Genomic DNA, 17769 nt, shown 5'->3' on the forward strand with positions numbered 1-17769 from the left:
TCCACCAGATTTTCTCTGTAGGTCAACCTGGCTCCATCCACAGCACCTATCTTGAAATAAGAAGCTGGCAAACTTGACACAAAACAAAGAAAAGTTGACACGGAGTTTAGAGAGACTGCAGTCATTCTTAATATTTATTTATTAATCAATCAATCAATCTGTATATGCTGTACAACTTGATAGTAAGGAAACCTCCAAGCAGTTTACCAAAATGTGTTGGTGCTGCACTATAAATGTAACAGGTTTCCCCACAACTGTAGGGACCCTGCCATCCACTGCTGCCTTTTGAGGTGACCAGGGAAAAGCTACAATGTTCTTAACTGTGTGGCATTTCAGAGCTGCTGTATTGGTTATAAGGATATGTCATTTTCCATTCTTGAGAAGAAAGGTAGGACATAAATGTAATTTAGCACAGGAAACTTGGTTTTTCTTCTAACCTAAAAACCCCCTCAAGGTATAAATAAAACCAGTAGATTAAAACATTATTTTTTAAAATTACATATTAAAATGCAGGTCAACTTTACATATCTGGATCAGCCTGCTGAAACAGATTTTTTTGGGAAGGTGCCCCAAACAGTACAGCAAAGGCACCTGCTTGATGTCAAGGTGCAACTAGGGGGGGGGGTATGTTCATCAAAGGAGAAAACATGCAAATGCAAACAGACAGTAAGAGATTTGAGAACGTTTTAGCAAAGAGAAAAAATATTTATAAAATACATTATCAGCAGGAGAGGCTATATGGACAAAGGTGTGCTAAAGGAAGAAAAGGAGACTGCAGAGCTGAATGAATTCCTTGCATCTGGCTTTGAAGTGGAAGCTTGCAGGATCCTGGAACTCACTTTCACAGGAAGGGAGCCTGAGGATTTGAGGCAAACAGCAGTGACAAGAGATGAAATTCTAGTCCCTATGGGGGGAAGGCTAATCTGAGGCCTATACGGTATCCTATTGGCTTGGGAGTCACCCACTTGGTTTTAAACTGCCTTAACCCAATTCGTGTGTTCCCTAGGCAACCCCCCCCCCCCAAAAAAATGTTTTAATGTGAACATTTGTTTCAGGCAGTGATCAATATCAATGACTTATCTTTAGGGCAATTAGCATATGTAAATGAGAACTACCAACCACCAGGATAGCTGACAATTAATTTAGAGCCTGTACAGAACACTTCTATTTCAGGGCTGCCTGGGCTTCAGCCTCGAGGAGTCCCAGTTGACAAGGCAAAGCTTTGGCTGCACAACCTGCCTGTCATTCAACTGCTTCTATGGCTTTCCACATATCAACCCTGGGAGGAGAATCCTTGCTTCCCAAAGCTGGATCATAGAATTGTAGAGTTGAAAGGGACCCAGGGGTCATACTAGTCCAACCCCCTGCAATGCATCCATGGCAGATGGCCACCCAACCTCTGCTTAAAAACCTCCAAGGAAGGAGAGTCCACAACCTCCCGAGGAAGTCTGTTCCACTGCTGAACAGCTCTGTTAGAAAGTTTTTCTGAATGTTTAGTTGGAATCTCTTTTCTTATAACTTGAATCCATTGGTTCAAGTCCCATCCCCTGGACACTAGGCTTCTGTTGATGCATTAGCTTTTTTGGCTACTGCATCACCCTGTTGACTCATGTTAAGCTTGTGGTACACTAAGACCCCTAGATCCTTTTCACATATACTGCTAGTAAGCCAGGTGTCCCCCATCCTGTATTTGTGCATCTGGTTCTTCCTGAAGAACCTAACATGTGAGCTAATTCCCTGCAAGACGTGAAGCAGGAATGGAGACCTGTCTCTAGACCACAAGCCAAGCCTGTTGATGTCCTGCTCCTATCCAGCTATGGCACAAACTCAAGCTGCCAAGGCACTCACCTACCCACCAAATGGTCACCTATCATTCAGAAGGAACACTGACGCCACTAAATACTATCACTAGTCCCTGTTTTTTTTAGTGGAAGCTCTTTATACTGCCCTACAATTCTGTCTTCCTCCAACATTTAGCTTAAAAGGCCAAGGTTGTACTGTGCCAGTTTCTGTGAGGGGCTGAGATGCAAATGAGGTACAGGAGTCTATTATGTTTAACATATTTAAGTATTGTTAGACAACGTTCTTCATCCAGCATAATGGAGTAGCTAGTACTTATTTCTTAGCTAGATGAAAAAACAAATCTCTACATAGAAATTGTGGGCAAATCCGACCCTTCCCCTCTGCAGGAAGGTGGGGCCGATTCAGATGGTCTGCCCCGCCACTTAATGGAGCCAAATGGTTTCCAGAGAGTGGTAGGGGATACTTTATCCCATGTTGATGGCCTTTCAGCCGATTCCCTGGTGGCCCGCTGGAATGTGGAGTTAACCAGGGCTACTGACTGTTTGGCTCCAAGGCGCCCTCTCCGATTGCATGGAGCCCAGACAGCCCCATGGTTTTCCATGGATCTGAGGGCAATGAAACAATCGCTGAGACGGCTAGAGCGCCGGTGGCGGATAACTCATTCTGAAGCTGACCGGACACGGGTTAAAGCTGTGTCGAGCCTACCAAGCGGCGGTAGCGGCGGTGAAGGAGACTTTCTTCACCGCCTCTATTGCATCTGCAGAAAACAGCAGCAGGTGGTTTGCAATTTAGCGGAACCACCTGCTCCATCGGGGCCCAGCACGGGCCACATGATCTCCTGCAATGATTTTGCAAAGTTTTTTTGCAGATAAAGTCGCTCAGATTCGGGAAGAGGTAGACTCCACTGTGGGAGCAGGGCTGGGGCGAGTGAGTAATAGAGTCCTGTCTAGTCCAGTTGCGTGGGATCAATTCCAATCTGTTACCTCCGAGGATGTGGGCAGGCTGCTTGGACGAGTGAAACCAACCACCTGTCTCCTTGATCCTTGCCCATCCTGGCTTATAAAAGCTAGCCAGTAAGAGCTGGGCGATGGGCTTCGCGGGTTGGTGAATGCTTCTCTCTGTGAGGGAGCCTTCTCATACCCACTGAAAGAGGCGGTTATTAAACCACTTCTTAAAAAACCATCTTTAGATGTGGCCAATATGGCAAACTATTGCCCAGTCTCAAATCTTCCATTCTTGGGCAAGGTGGTTGAGCGAGTGGTTGCTGAACAACTCCAAGCACATCTGGAAGAAGCGGACCATTTGGATCCCTTCAAGTCAGTATTTTTACCTCATCATGGGACTGAAACTGCCTTGGTCGCACTGGTTGATGATCTCTGACGGGCTAGGGACAAAGGTGAGAGCTGTTTCCTAGTTCTGCTGGATCTCTCAGTGGCTTTTGACACCATCGACCATAACATCCTTCTGGACCGTCTAGAGGGGTTGGGAGCTGGGGGCACAGTGGTTCCGCTCCTTCCTCCTGGGCCATGTTCAGAAAGTGGGGGAGGGATGAGTGTTCAGACCCCTGGACTCACACTTGTGGGGTGCCTCAGGGTTCTGTCCTCTCCCCTATGCTTTTTTACATCTACGTGAAGCCGCTGGGAGAGACCATCAGGGGCTTTGGGCTGGGTGTTCATCAGTATGCGAATGATACCCAGCTTTACCTCTCTTTCAAATCGGAACCAGTGAAGGTGGTGAAGGTCCTGGGTGAGTGCCTGGAGGCGGTTGGAGGATGGATGGCGGCTAACAGATTGAGGTTGAACCCTGACAAGACAAAAGTACTGTTTGTGGGGGACAGGAGGCGGGCAGGTGTGGAGGACTCCCTGGTCCTGAATGGAGTAACTGTGCCCCTGAAGGACCAGGTGCGCAGCCTGGGAGCCATTTTGGACTCACAGCTGTCCATGGAGGTGCAGGTCAGTTCTGTATCCAGGGCAGCTGTTTATCAGCTCCATCTGGTACGCAGGCTGAGACCCTACCTGCCCGCAGACTGTCTCGCCAGAGTGGTGCATGCTCTAGTTATCTCTCGCTTGGACTACTGCAATGCGCTCTATGTGGGGCTACCTTTGAAGGTGACCCGGAAACTACAACTAATCCAGAATGCGGCAGCTAGACTGGTGATTGGGAGTGGCCGCCGAGACCACATAACACCAGTCTTGAAAGACCTGCATTGGCTCCCAGTGCATATCTGAGCACAATTCAAAATGTTGCTGCTGACCTTTAAAGCTCTAAACGGCCTCGGTCCAGTATACCTGAAGGAGCGTCTCCACCTCCATCGTTCTGCTCGGACACTGAGGTCCAGTGCCAAGGGCCTTCTGGCGGTTCCCTCACTGCGAGAAGCCAAGTTACAGGGAACCAGGCAGAGGGCCTTCTCGGTAGTGGCACTCGCCCTGTGGAACGCCCTCCCACCAGATGTCAAAGAGAAAAACAACTACCAGACTTTTAGAGGACATCTGAAGGCAGCCCTGTTTAGAGAAGCTTTTAATGTTTAATAAATTATTGTATTTTAATACTTCTATTGAAAGCCGCCCAGAGTGGCCGGGGAAACCCAGCCAGATGGGCGGGGTATAAATAATAAATTATTATTATTATTATTATTATTATTAAATGTGTTAAGGTGTAAAAATGTTCACGTGAAATTACTATCAATATTTGGATTTCAAAGATAACCCTAATCGTTGAAAATGTCATCTACATAAAAAAAGTACTTATTCGCAGTTGTAGCTTAAAAGGCCATAATCAGGTTCTCTGTTTAACATAATATTATTTGCATGTACAGAATGACATTTTTGAGTGTCCCAAGTGCTTTGCAAATCACCTCAGTAACTCCTTGGGGGCACCATGATAAAATCTAAGGGCTCTGGGGGAGACAGAAAGGACAGTTTAAATGTGGTGAACTCACTCCTGCTCTTTTCCTTGTTCTTTGCAACATAATACTTCCCTTACCACTAGAAGTAATCTCTAAGAGAAAGTTGCTTCCATCTTCTTCTCTACAGGTCCAGCACCCTCAACAGGCATACTATAAAATGAAGACCTGCTTCCATAGCCTGTGCTCACATTGCCACCTTGTGGAATCTGCTCCCACAGAAGCCTTCCTTTTGCTATTATGGCACTCCAGCTGCAACCAAACTCTCTTCATTCCTTCTATACAAACATCACTGTAAACCTACACCGTACATGCACTCCTAGGGGAAAACTCTTTGCCACATAGAATATTTTCAGTATCCTCGACAGGTGCCTTATTATACATTTATTTTTATTTCTAAGTCCAGGTAAAAAATGAAGGGCTATTCCAAAAATGCTCACTATCAGAACACGACTTGCCCTGCAAAGCCTCTTGATACTCGTCAGCAAGTTGCCTCATCAGGAAAGATTTTTCTTGCACTGAGACAGATACTTGTCTCTGTTGCCAGGTACTGTCTACTTCTACCAGCAGGAGCTCTCCTCAGGAAAAACTCTCACCGCTGCCTAAGATCCTTTTATCTGGAGTCAATGGAGATTTAATGCTATGACCCTAACCCTACTTACCTGGGAGTAAGCCCCATTGATTAGTACTTCGTTATGAGTAAAAGGGGATCACTCCTTTGTATTATTTTGTAATTTGTTTCTTAAAAGAATGACACTTGCACCAGGAATGTTCAGAATTATGAGATAATGCTCCCATTCTAGTGTGTATTATAGTACATATAGATGCAGCCGAGAGCATGCCATGCACTGCTTTTGTGTTCCGTCTACTGACCCAGAGAGTAAACAGCAGTGAGGAAACAGGAAGAAATTTCGGCCTCATTTTACAGTCACTCCCACTCAATCCAAGTGTTCTACAAATTCTTGTCCTAAATCCAACTGAGTGTAAAAAAAAAATCTTTTGGGAAGAGCCTTAGCACATTGGTGGAGCACATGCATATGGTCTTAGATTCAATCCTTGTCACCTCTAGCAAGGGCATAGATGGTGAACACCTCTATACAGTACAGTATCTGGGAGAACTACTGTGAGATGCCTGGGTTGCTTAGACTGTGGTGCTGATAACGCCAATGTTGCAGGTTCAATTCCCCATATGGGACAGCTGCATATTCTTGCATTGCAGAGGGTTGGACTAGATCAGCGTTTCTCAACCGCTGTTCCGCGGCACACTAGTGTGCCGCGAGACGCTGGCTGGTGTGCCGCGACGTGCAGCGACGAGAAGGGAGATTTGCATTGTCACGTGCTATTTCTCCTCCTCTTTCCCAAAGCTCAGTGCAAACGAGCCTGGCGGCCGCCAATACACTGCACTGACCCGCCGGAAAGCAATATTTGGCAAGTGTTTCTTACAGTCATAATTATAATATAGGGCGGCACAGAGTTAATTTTTTTAACTTTTTAAATAGTGGTGTGCCTCGTGATTTTTTTCACGGAACAAGTGTGCCGTGGCCCAAAAAAGGTTGAGAAACACTGGACTAGATGATCCTCTAGTTCCCTTCCAACTTTACAATTCTATGATCACTCTATGATCTATGATCACCAAACTACATGGGCATTTGTCTGTGACCCATGCTTTAGACCGAGTCAGACAAATATCACTGTAGTTTATTCTAACAATGGTTCTTCCAGATTCTGTGCAGAAGTGCTTTCCATGGATGTCCTCCACCAAAGAGCTATGGCTGTTCCTGAAAGAAATGTTTTTACAGTGGAACCTCGGTTTATGAACACCTCGGTTTATGAATTTTCGGTTTATGAACACTGCAGACCCATCTGGAACGGATTAATTCATTTTCCATTACTTTCAATGGGAAAGTTCGCTTCAGTTTATGAACGCTTCAGTTTATGAACAGACTTCCGGAACCAATTACACCCATGCTTCAGTTTATGAACGCTTCAGTTTAAGTACTCCGCGGACCCATCTGGAATGGATTAATCCACTTTCCATTACTTTCAATGGGAAAGTTCGCTTCAGTTTATGAACGCTTCAGTTTAAGTACCCCGCGGACCGTCTGGAACAGATTAATCCACTTTCCATTACTTTCAATGGGAAAGTTCGCTTCAGTTTATGAACGCTTCAGTTTATGAACAGACTTCCGGAACCAATTGTGTTCATAAACCGAGGTACCACTGTACTCTCTACTGAGTTGCAGTGCAGCCTCCTCATGTCAGTTTCCCTCCTGGATACAAGCCTCCTCTCCTGTCTTTTGTTTGCTCCCTGTTATTTCCATGTCTGGAAGGAACTGCAGCATTCTGCCAGGTTTTCTGCTATTTGTTTTCTGCATCAGGCATCGAAACGTCCAGAAACTGCCTACCTTCTGTACTCCCCATTGGAAAGGCAGTTCATCACTTTTCCCTCTGCCCGGATACATGACTCCATACTCACCCGTTCATCACTTTACACATGCTTGCGTTGTTATATTTGCCCTTTTAATGCATTCTGGAGGTCCTTTCCGAACTCTTCGCAACACCCCCCGCGTCGTATTATTATATTTTTATTAATTAAATTTGTATACTGCCCTTCATCCGTAGACCTCAGGGCGGTCCACAACAAAACATTCTGAAACAATCTGTTGCCACCAGCAAACTCGACTGCTTCACTCTGGAATCCTTGGCGAGCCCAGCGGAGAACAGGCCCCGCAGCTCCCGCGCCCGCTTCTTGCGGGCCTCCCTCCCCCGGGGCTGCCGGAGAGGAGCAGAGGAAGAGCAGCGTTCTCCGCGAGCTCCCGCCCGGGCTTTTCCCCCCAACAGCGCTGTGCTTTTATACTGTGAAGCGGAGGGACATAGGAGACGCCAACGAAATGGCGGTCAGGCGGTGGTCTCTCTGGCCGGATCTCGAATTTCCCGCTCTCCGCTTGTACGTAGCTGGCGAAGGTCGCCTTTCGCTCCCCCTTTGTTTCCTGCTGCTTCTCTCGCGGGAAATCCGCCCAGCGGCCTCACGGGCCACCAGGCAAAAGAGTCCTTCGCGTCCCTCGGCACGTGCGCCAAAGGAGTACAACCGCGCCCGAGTAGCCGTGGTGCGCATGCGCCTCTCCCATAGTCTACCCACGACAGAGGGGAGAACCGAGATGTTTCGTAATTCGCCGGACATGGCCGAAACGCGGCCCGTAGAAAAGACCTCACCAGGGATTGGGCGAGTGAAAGACGGGCAGAGGCGGTGGCGGCGAGGCTCGTTGACCTATCAATGTCCGCCTGCCTCCCACGTGGGGCAGGAAGGCGGTGACTGCCGTGCCCAAGCCAGCCATTCAACTCAGGGGCCGGGCACGTGAGGGAGAAAGCTCTGTCGTCACTGGCTCGACCCTGATCGCCAGGGACCAACCAGGGGAAGCTGCGCAGGCTTCTCGCGCTCTGGCCGTTGGAGAAGCCCGTTTCTCTCGCGCCCCTCCCCCATCGGCATCCCCCCTCCCGCTTGTCATCGACGGTTGGGCTCGCGGCTTCTCCTCTTCGACGCCCTTCGATCCGGCGGCGCGAAGGGAGCGGAGCGGAGCCGGCCATGAGCGGGGACGGCGGGCACTGGGACCCGCCGCCCGCGGCCGCTAAGCAGCGGCGTCTGGACCCGGCTCGCCAGTCACAGAAGGAAACCGAGGCCGCACAGGCTCTGGCTGACATGACGGCCTGGAGCGGCGGGAGCCTTGGCGGCGCCGGCCGGCAGGGGGCGCGTGAAATCGCCGCGCCTGAGGACGCGGCCGGCCAGCAGGGGGCGCTAGAAGCTGCTGCTGCAGCAGCCGCCGCCGCCCTTCTTCCGAGCTCCCCCGACGGGGACTCGGGCGCGGAAGGGACCCCGGGGGCCGCCGGCGACGAGGCCAAGGCCAGCCCCGTGGCGGGCGACGTAGGCGACGGCCGCGAGAGGAGGAGGAAGAGGAAGGAGGCCCGTGAGAGGCGGAGGCCCGTCGAGGCGGAGGATGAGTGCTCCATCATCTCGGTGGGCGAGGACGACGACGACGACGAGGAGGAGGAGGAAGAGGAAGGAGAGCCCGGAGGGAGGCCGCCGCCGCGCAAAACGGAGCAGTACCTGGAAGCGCTGGAAGCCGTGCAGTTGGAGCTGGAGGCGGTGAACCAGCAGGCCGGTCGCGCCTTCGCCCAACTCAAGGCCAAGTTCGGCCACATGCGCCGCCCGCACTTGGAGCGGAGAAACCTCATCATCCGAAATATCCCCGGCTTCTGGGTCACGGCCGTATCCTGCCGCCGGGAAGAAAGCGGGATTTGAATAAAATTAAAAGCAAAATGAGGATTGTGCTATTAGTACGGGGTAGGGTGGGGAGGAGCGGGAGAAATCGGGGCTGTGCCGAAAGGGATATGGACGCGTTTGAACCTGCCTTACGCTTAATAGGGTGACTGCTCTGTCCAGCCCAAAGAGGACTGCCGAGGCTTCTCCGAGGTCTTAGGCAGACGAACTATGCAATGAGGAGCAGGTTGAAGAGTGCTCTGGGTTTTGGGAGTACCGCTGACCCAGAGCCTCGGGAAAGCAGTTCTCTCTTGTTGGGATATTATTAGTGCTGGATCTTGTCTTGGCTAGCAAGAAGCAAATTCATTCCAGATGCTTGAATAAGGTATTCCTGCCTTTCTGGATTTCCTGTTGTCCTTCTGCCTTGGCAGGAAATGACAAGCTTTAGCAGACTTACTAGGAACTGCAATTTTTGTATGCAAATTCTCAGGAAAGTAGTTGAGTGGAGTTTGTTTTCTTGATATGGCAAGACCCTTGAGGAAGAGAGTTCCTCAAAAAACATAGTTTTCCATATGATGGAAGTGAGAAGTGCAGTGTCTCAGATTTTCCTGCTATTTATTAACTAACTATATTTGTATATACCTCTTCCTACCAGAATCTTGGACTGCAGTATGTTGGTTTCTTTCCTTAACTTTAATTTTACAGTTTCTCAACCATCCCCAACTTTCAGCCATGATCAATGACCGGGATGAAGACACCCTGAGCTATATGACGAATCTGCAGGTGACTTCAGCAAAGCTGGTGCATGGGGGCATTGATAGATAGTCAAGTTATGGAGGGAAGGAATCCAATTGCAGCCTGGAAACCTGGGTTCTTTCTGTTTGAAGGACAGTGCCGTGGGTCAAAGGTTTCATGCTAGCCTTATGATTCTGACATTCTTTGATATGCCAGGTTGAGGATTTCACCCATGCAAAATCAGGCTGCAAGATCAAGTTCTACTTCAACAGCAACCCCTACTTCCAGAATGAGGTCATTGTGAAGGAGTTCCAGTGTGGTTCATCTGGTATGCAGTAGGGACAATATTTATGGGAACAGAACCCCAGATATGATGTGCTGTTGTTCACGTCTTCTCCATTTGTGTCTCCATCCTTTCCAGGAAGACTAGTGTCCCACTCTACACCTATCCGTTGGTGGCGTAGCCAAGATCCAGTAGCTCATGGCCGGAAGAATTTTGGCCGCAGTTTCTTCACTTGGTTCTGTGACCACAGCTTCCCAGCAGGGGACCGTATTGCCGAGGTGGATGGTATACTCTGTCCTAAATTGCTCCTTGCATCTCTATATACACACTCTTTAAACTCTTTTCTGCTTTCTTATAGATAATTAAAGAGGACCTCTGGCCTAATCCGCTGCAGTACTACTTGATGGGGGAAGGTGGTGAAAATGGTGAAGAAGACAGGTGAGGATGAGTTGGTTGGTCGTTCTGCTGGCCTTATTCCCATTGTGTGTGTTTTTTTGGGGGGTGAATTGGGAAAAGATTCCTATGCAAATAAGGATAATTAGCATCTAAAATTGTCTGATGCCTGAGTGATCTAATTTAGTAAGTAAGCAAGGTTTATTGTACTAGCCAAAGGCCATGACAAACCATATAAACACTATGGTATCAGGAAAAGAAATATATTACTACGTACTGTATATTCTGGCGTATAAGACGGCTTTTGAACCCAGGAAAATATTTTCAAAAGTTGGGTCTTATATGCTGGGTACAAGAATCTGCAGTTGCTGCATACGGTGGGGGGAGCTAAAAAATGGCCACGGCCGCATCCCCGCCATATGCGGCGACCGTATGAACACGAAGAAGCGCGCTCAGGAGAGGGCTGCTCCTTGCCGGGATGATCGGCTCCCGCATGGTTCCCTTTCGCTGACTCTGCCTGCCTTGATCTCTCCTCTCTATGGTTCCCTTTCGCTGGCTCTGCCTGCCTCGATATCTCCGCCTCTCTCTCTGCTCTCTCAACAACTGGAAAATGCTTTCTAGAGCTGAAGCGAAGGTGCTTCCCTTTAGCGCAGTACGGAGTGCTTGTAGCTGGTTGAAATGCCCGCCCTTGTCCTTTAAAACAACAGCCCCCCTGCTCCCCATTCTTCCTCATCTTAATAAGCACAGCAAGAGCCTGCCAGGTTTCCAACCCCACTTCCCCGCCAAAAAAGGGCTAGAAAATACTGTACAGTATGAGTTTCAGCACAGGGAGGGAAAAAAGGGAGGGAGGGAAGGAAGGAGGGGAGGGGGTCACTCAGCAAAGCAGTACAACCCCAACTCACACAGTATTTATATAATCTTTTCCCCTTTCCATAGTCTCTCTTTCTCTCTCTCCCCCACCCAGTCACTCGGCTCCCCGGTTTACAGATACAGTACTTGACAGGAGAGGACTGTTTTAAAAGCAAATGACCATTGAAAAAAGAAGTGAAGGCAACAAGCCCTGCCCACCTCAACATTCCACACTCTATCTAATCCTCCCTCCTCCCTCCTCCCTTCCCTTACTAGCACTCTCTCTCCTACTATATACAAAGGCTAAAAATTCCTCACTGTTGTAACTGTGATCGCTGCTCCCCCTTAGAAAACAAACAGCATGGCACATGTTTGATGACAAACAGCCTTATGTTTATAAGTGACAGTTTTCCTGCTAAGTACAGTCATACCTCGGTTTAAGTACGCTTCAGTTTGAGTACTTTCAGTTTAAGTACTCTGCAGACCCGTCTGGAACGGATTAATCCACTTTCCATTACTTTCAATGGGAAAGTTTGCTTCAGGTTAAGTACGATTCAGGTTAAGTACAGATTTCCGGAACCAATTGTGTACTTATACCGAGGTACCACTGTACCTGCATGTCATAAGCATTTGAATTAAAATTACCGGTACCATATTGAGATCAAATTTGATGCTTTTCAAATTTTTATTTGTTGTGCGTTGGAAGAGGGGTAGTCTTATATGGCAAGTATATCCCAAACTCTACATTTTAACTGGAAAAGTTGGGGGTCGTCTTATACGCCGGAATATACAGTATATGAAAAACAGCCACTGTCTGAACCATCAGAATAAAATGCAGATGCACACGTAGATTGAGGACTCTACACAGGATCTAATTTACAGTGGTACCTCCAGTTATGAACTTAAATCTGTTCCGGAGGTCCATTCATAAAGTGCTCATAACATGAGGCTTGCTTCCGCTAATGGCGCCTCCCTTTGCTGCCGCGCTGCCAGATCGTGATTTCCGCTCGCATCTCAACAAGGGGCATCTACTTCCGGGTTAGTGGAGCACGTAACCCAAAGAATTCATAAGGGGGACGGTTTGCAACATGAGGTACCACCGTAGTGTTTATTCTGTTTAGTAAACAAAAATGAAAACTTGGAAACTGCCAAGGTGGCCTAATTTTTTTTGCATCGATTTATAATTACTAATGAACATATGAAACAGATTTTTCCCCCACAGAAAAATAAAGTACTGATAAGGGTTTCCTGTGAATGCACCAGTCCTACCTCCTTTACTCTTCCTTGCTAGCATAAGACAGAAACAAGTCATGATCCCTGGCTTGTGTTACATCAGAACCAGGTATCATGAGTTTATTTTACTCCAAACTGCTTATACTTTGTTTGAGTGAAACAAACCATGATGTCATGTTTGGACATAGTGCTAAGCCAGGGATTGTAGTTTGTTTCACTTCTGTGCTAGTACAGAGGAGTAAGGTAGAAGAGGTTGGTTACATGGCTCATGAATGACAAACCATTTAACTACAGTATGTTTTACTGTGACATGCAGTCTGGGCTATTGGATCTATCGGGTTGTGGTAGGAGAGATACTGTGGGCAAGAATAGAAAGCTGCTGTTGTGTGTGGATGTGAACTCTGTCAAGTTTTGTGGCAGCAGAAACTGTGCATGAAGTCACAGGGATGCTGACATATGAAGAGAGGGATTTGTAATTTGTGGCTGGGAGGCCAGCTGAAAATGATGGATAAATGCTGACACATTCCCTCCTTCCCTTGATGTTTAGTGAGACAGAGAATGGTGATGACTTTGTGGTGATTGTAGATGATGATGGTGAAGAAGAGGATGCAACAGATGTTCATGAGATCATGGATGAGGAGGAGGGTGGGCGAGGTAAGTAGTGGTGGAATAGGGATGTGTCCCCCCCCCCACACAAATTGTGCCAGCTTCTGGACATCAAAGCGTGCTAAATGTAAAATAGTCCTGGTAAGTCAGGGCTCGGGGCAGGGAGGAGGGAGATATTGATCCAGAAGGGAATAGCTTACCTCAGAAGCCAGGGAATGGGATTGAGGAACAATGGAAAATCAGAAACGGGAAGGAAAGGGCAGTTCTGGTTGGTAGGCTAGGATCAGAAGTATCTTGATGTATCCTACTTTGCTGATACAGGTGAAGTTGTGGAAGAGGTCCTGAGTGGCCAAGAAGAGGGTGTTACCGGTCCCAGGTCCTCTCTCCGTGAGGAGCCAGATGGGAAAGATTCTGAGGCAGAAGACGATGGCTAGATCATTATGGAAAGACTGTCTGGTTGGACTTTCTCATGGTGACCTCAGTGGCACTTTGACCAATTGCACTTGGACATGGCAGGATATGGTGGTGGGAAGTTTCAGGAGCAGTCACATTGGTTATTTTGTACCTTTATTTATTGCAGCGACTGCATTTCCCTCCTGCCCTGGGGGTGTGTATGTTGCCACACACCAGCACTCCCCCATTCCCATTGTCTGATGCTTAGCATCTCTTCCTACCTGCCTGCATGGGGGCTATATGCATACTTGCCCTGTCCCCTGTTGGCTACTCAGGGTATAGCCTGCCCCGTGGCCTTTTCAAAACGGCTCAGGGTTCCTTTCTTCCATTCGGCATTACTAAGCTGCTGACTTTCACACCTTCCCTGCTTCTCCCTGTGAGGATTCTACTCATCCTGTAAACACTTCAGCTATAGAATGCCCTCTAGAGGCCAGTTAGTGCCTCCTGCAGTTGAAACATGTCATTACCCTGCTTCCTCCCCATCCAAAGAGTAAGGCCCAACATTTTTGGAAGTCTGGAAGTCTTCTGACACTAGTACTCTGCCAATTCTCAATGGGTTTAAAACGGTCCCTGGTGATTCAGATGCAGGCCTTGCACCTGGAGGCTTTGCTGAAGCAATAACAGCTCCCTAGTTGCACAATGTTTTGCTTAGGGTTGTTGTGTATGAGGGGAAAGAATGGCTGGCTGGGAGGAGGACTGAAGCACTCTGCTTTTGTGCCCAGGGATTTCCCAAATGTTCCGGGGGTACTGTGGTGTGGGAATATTTCTTGCAGCGGCATGGCACTATGGACATGTATGTGATGTCACCCCATCCTTTAACTATGTATTTATGCATAGTTTCCTAGCAATGTTTCTAAAGCATCATACCTGGTTGGACCCCTTATCCTTATCCCCATGGAGGCTGCTCTATGCAATGCTACTGATATTTGTAGAAAGGCAACTGTTTTCCTTGGCTGAGTTTTTTTGTATATTTCGTATCAGGACTTTGTACGTTTTTTTTTTTTACTACAAAAAAGCACTTAATATACAGAGAGCTTTCCAACTTGGTGTGCGGCTCCTTTCTTCCACCAATGCTTATTGGAGGTCCACAGCCACAGCTGTTTGCAGAAAATGTGTAGAACACAAAGTTGTGCAAATAGGCATGTTCCTTCTACATACTTCAGTCTGCACTATACATTTGAGTTCTTTGCAGTACTACTGTATTGAAAAGAGGAGTAGTGTTGAGCAGTAGGAGAGTGAATAAGAAGTGTGGGAAGGTGATTGCGGAAATTTGAAAAATGGGCTGATATTAGTCGTAAAAGCTGCATCTCAAAGGGGTGATGAGTGCAGGTTCAGCATGTCCAGCCACAATATTTTCAGAATAAGTCCCTAAAGACCACCCTCCACACACACACAGGAGTACGATTTAGGAACTTTAATGGGGAAATGTTGCCAGTGTGCAATGAAATACTCTGGCTTACAAAAGAGGTTAAAAATAAGATAAAAATGTTTCTTTGGATGTGTTTGAAGCAAGAGGAAGAACAAGCAAGTCATCTGGCGCGGATCCTCTGTATGGAGAAGACTGAGAAATCCTATTGGATAACAGAAGGCAGAACTGCTCAACACCTACTTTGCCTCAGTCTTCACCCAAAAGGAAGGCAGTGCCCAACCTGGTAATAACAGAATAAATAAAGGAGGGAGCTGCAGCCTTAAAAAGGAAAAGAGGTGGTAAGGGAGCCTGATGAGCTGCACCCAAGGGTGCGAAAAGAGCTTGCAGATATAATCACAGAGCCTTTGTAATTGAGAATTCTTGCAGAGCAGGTGAGGTCCCTGCAGGCAGGCAAAAAGTGGAAGAAAGACCCAGGTAACTACCGATCAGTCAAGCTTGACATTGATACCAGGAAAGGTCCTTGAACATAGTGGGGATGCAAAATTATAAAACTATTCTGGAATGAGGTATACGAGGAGCTGAAAAAAATTATTTAAGACTTTGTTTACCAGAAAACCAGAGGCTTTTTTGTTAGGATTAATAGCTAATGACATCCCCAGAGATAAGAGAAATTTATTCCTTTACACGACTGCAGCGGCCAGAATACTGATTGCAAAGAACTGGAAGGGGGAGAAAATACCATTAGTGTTAGAATGGCAAAAGAAACTCTGCGAGTTTGTAGAAATAGCAAAATTGACGGCAATTATTAGAGGCCATACAAATCAGAAAATAATCAAAGAATGGGATGGAGTGAAGGAATACATGAAAAAGCATTGTTCCGGAATTGAAATAATAATAAAGAATGGGTAAAATGCACAGGGGTAAGTAAGTAAAGAATAAAAGAATTAATTGGACAATTACTAAGTCGAAGTAACAACAAGATGGAAGAAATAAAAGTCTGAGATCACACACGGGCGTGTGTGGGGGTTTGTGGGAATTTCTAATATTATTTAGAATATAAATTTTCTAACTTGTTTTTATATATAGTAAAGAGAAGTTTAGAGTAATGATGCATATTTTAATTTCAATGTAGGCAATTTAGGTAATAGACTCATGTTAGAAAATGAATTTGATGTCTGTATTTTTGAAATTGAAGTTTGTATTATGTTTCCCCCCCTCTTTTTTTTCTTTTCTGGTTTTGAAAAAAAGAAAAAGAAAAGAAAGGTCTTTGAACAGGGGAGCACTTGGAAAAGGATGCTGTAATCACTAAGAGCCAGCATGTTTTCTGAAAACAATAAATGCCAGATGAATCTCATTTCTGTTTATGAGTTACAAGCATGATGGCTATCTCTCAACAACTAAACCAAGATTCTAAGGTGTACAAACATTGAACTGCCAAATACCAGTAACACTGGCAGTTGTTAAAGCCTGTCAGTAGTGGAATCGTGTTTTGGTTTTTTAAGAGAGTGCATTGATAGGAACAAAAGGCTTTTTTGCTTGCTGCTTTTTAAATTGCATCCAATGAAGCATCTCAAAGTGATTTCTCAATGCAATACAAAACTATTGCATACATAAAAGACTTTTAAAAATCAAATAAATTCAGATACTGACTTGGATAAAAATCTCCATTTTAGAAGGTTCAGTTGAATGAGGAAAGTCTTCAGTAGGTGCCAAAAATGAAACAGACAGTGTCTATCCTATCTGATAAGCAAAAGGAAGTACAGTAGTTCCAAAGGCCTGGTTCCAACATCATGCAGAATGGAACTCCCGATAGGATAATATCTGCAGATTCTCTTCTGCAGAATGCAGTGATCAGCTGGATGTATAAGGGATAAACAATCTTTTGGGTAACCTGGTCCCAAACTGTATGGACATTTGGTATACCAGCACCAATTCCTTGAACTTAGCTCAGTAGCTAATGCAGCCAGTGCAATTCTTTCAATAGTGGCATAATTTTATGGTGATATTCTGCCCAACTCTGCAGTTGAGCCATCACATTTTGCACTAGTGGCACCTTCCAGGTCAAACTCAAGGACAGCTCCACAGAGAGCATATTGCAGTAGTCCAATCTGGAAAGTACCGTAGTGCATGGAGAACAGACAGTGGCCAAGCTATCCCATTCCAGAAGCGCTGGTAGCTGTCTTGCCAAGGTTGGTAAAAGGGAGTCAGTCACAGAGGTCACCTGGGTCTCTAGCACCAGAGATGGATCCAGGAACAGCGCCCTCCCCCAACCTCCTGCCCAGATCATAAACCTGCTTGTTCAGGGGGAGTTTGAAACCATATAAAGTCAGCATATCAGGTTGAATTACTTTAGCCTGGGCTCTGTCATGTTCCTTTTTAAGACGCAATACATATTCCATGTGGGGAGCATTCAAATATGCAGCCGCCTCCTTTTGCACTCTGAAGTGATTCAGTGCAGGAAGGATGGTGTCATGCCTTTGTTTCTTTTTTAGAATGTTTGAGTTCATTCTTGTCGGAGAACAATGGTTTGGCTACAAGGCAGCAACTTGAGCAACGGAATAGTTTCTGAAAAAAATACGAGATGACTGGTAGTTTAGAAATTTTAACTTTTGTATTAAAAAACAAAACCAATCCTCTCTACCACCCCTCCTTACCCTTATAGGAATTTAGCAGACTTCTCCCCGGCCTTTCTCAGCCGCAGCTTCCCAGGGTCGCCCAGTTGATTGAGCCGGGCCATTGAAGGCTGCGAGCTCCGGATCCCACTCCCCCGGGGACCAGCGCTTCTCACGGACTCGGCGCGGCTCCATCCCTGGCGGAAGCATGCAGCTCCTCGAAGGGCGGAAGGCGCGCGCGGCCCCGCCCTTCGGGCCGCCATGTTGCTTCCGGAG

At 46.8% G+C, this 17769-nt stretch overlaps 1 protein-coding gene across 1 annotated transcript; it reads left to right on the forward strand.

Moving 5' to 3' along the window:
- The first annotated feature begins 8056 nt into the window (after positions 1–8056).
- LOC118097676 (putative testis-specific Y-encoded-like protein 3) lies at positions 8057–14554 on the forward strand. The gene is made up of 7 exons (XM_035140809.2): positions 8057–8969; positions 9666–9743; positions 9912–10023; positions 10117–10256; positions 10337–10416; positions 13001–13107; positions 13381–14554. Exons 1-7 carry the CDS (start codon positions 8289–8291, stop codon positions 13491–13493), a joined length of 1311 nt encoding a protein of 436 aa, XP_034996700.1. The 5' UTR covers positions 8057–8288; the 3' UTR covers positions 13494–14554.
- Positions 14555–17769: the final 3215 nt, after the last annotated feature.

Source organism: Zootoca vivipara, chromosome 16, assembly GCF_963506605.1.
Source record: "Zootoca vivipara chromosome 16, rZooViv1.1, whole genome shotgun sequence".
Taxonomy (NCBI): domain Eukaryota; kingdom Metazoa; phylum Chordata; class Lepidosauria; order Squamata; family Lacertidae; genus Zootoca; species Zootoca vivipara.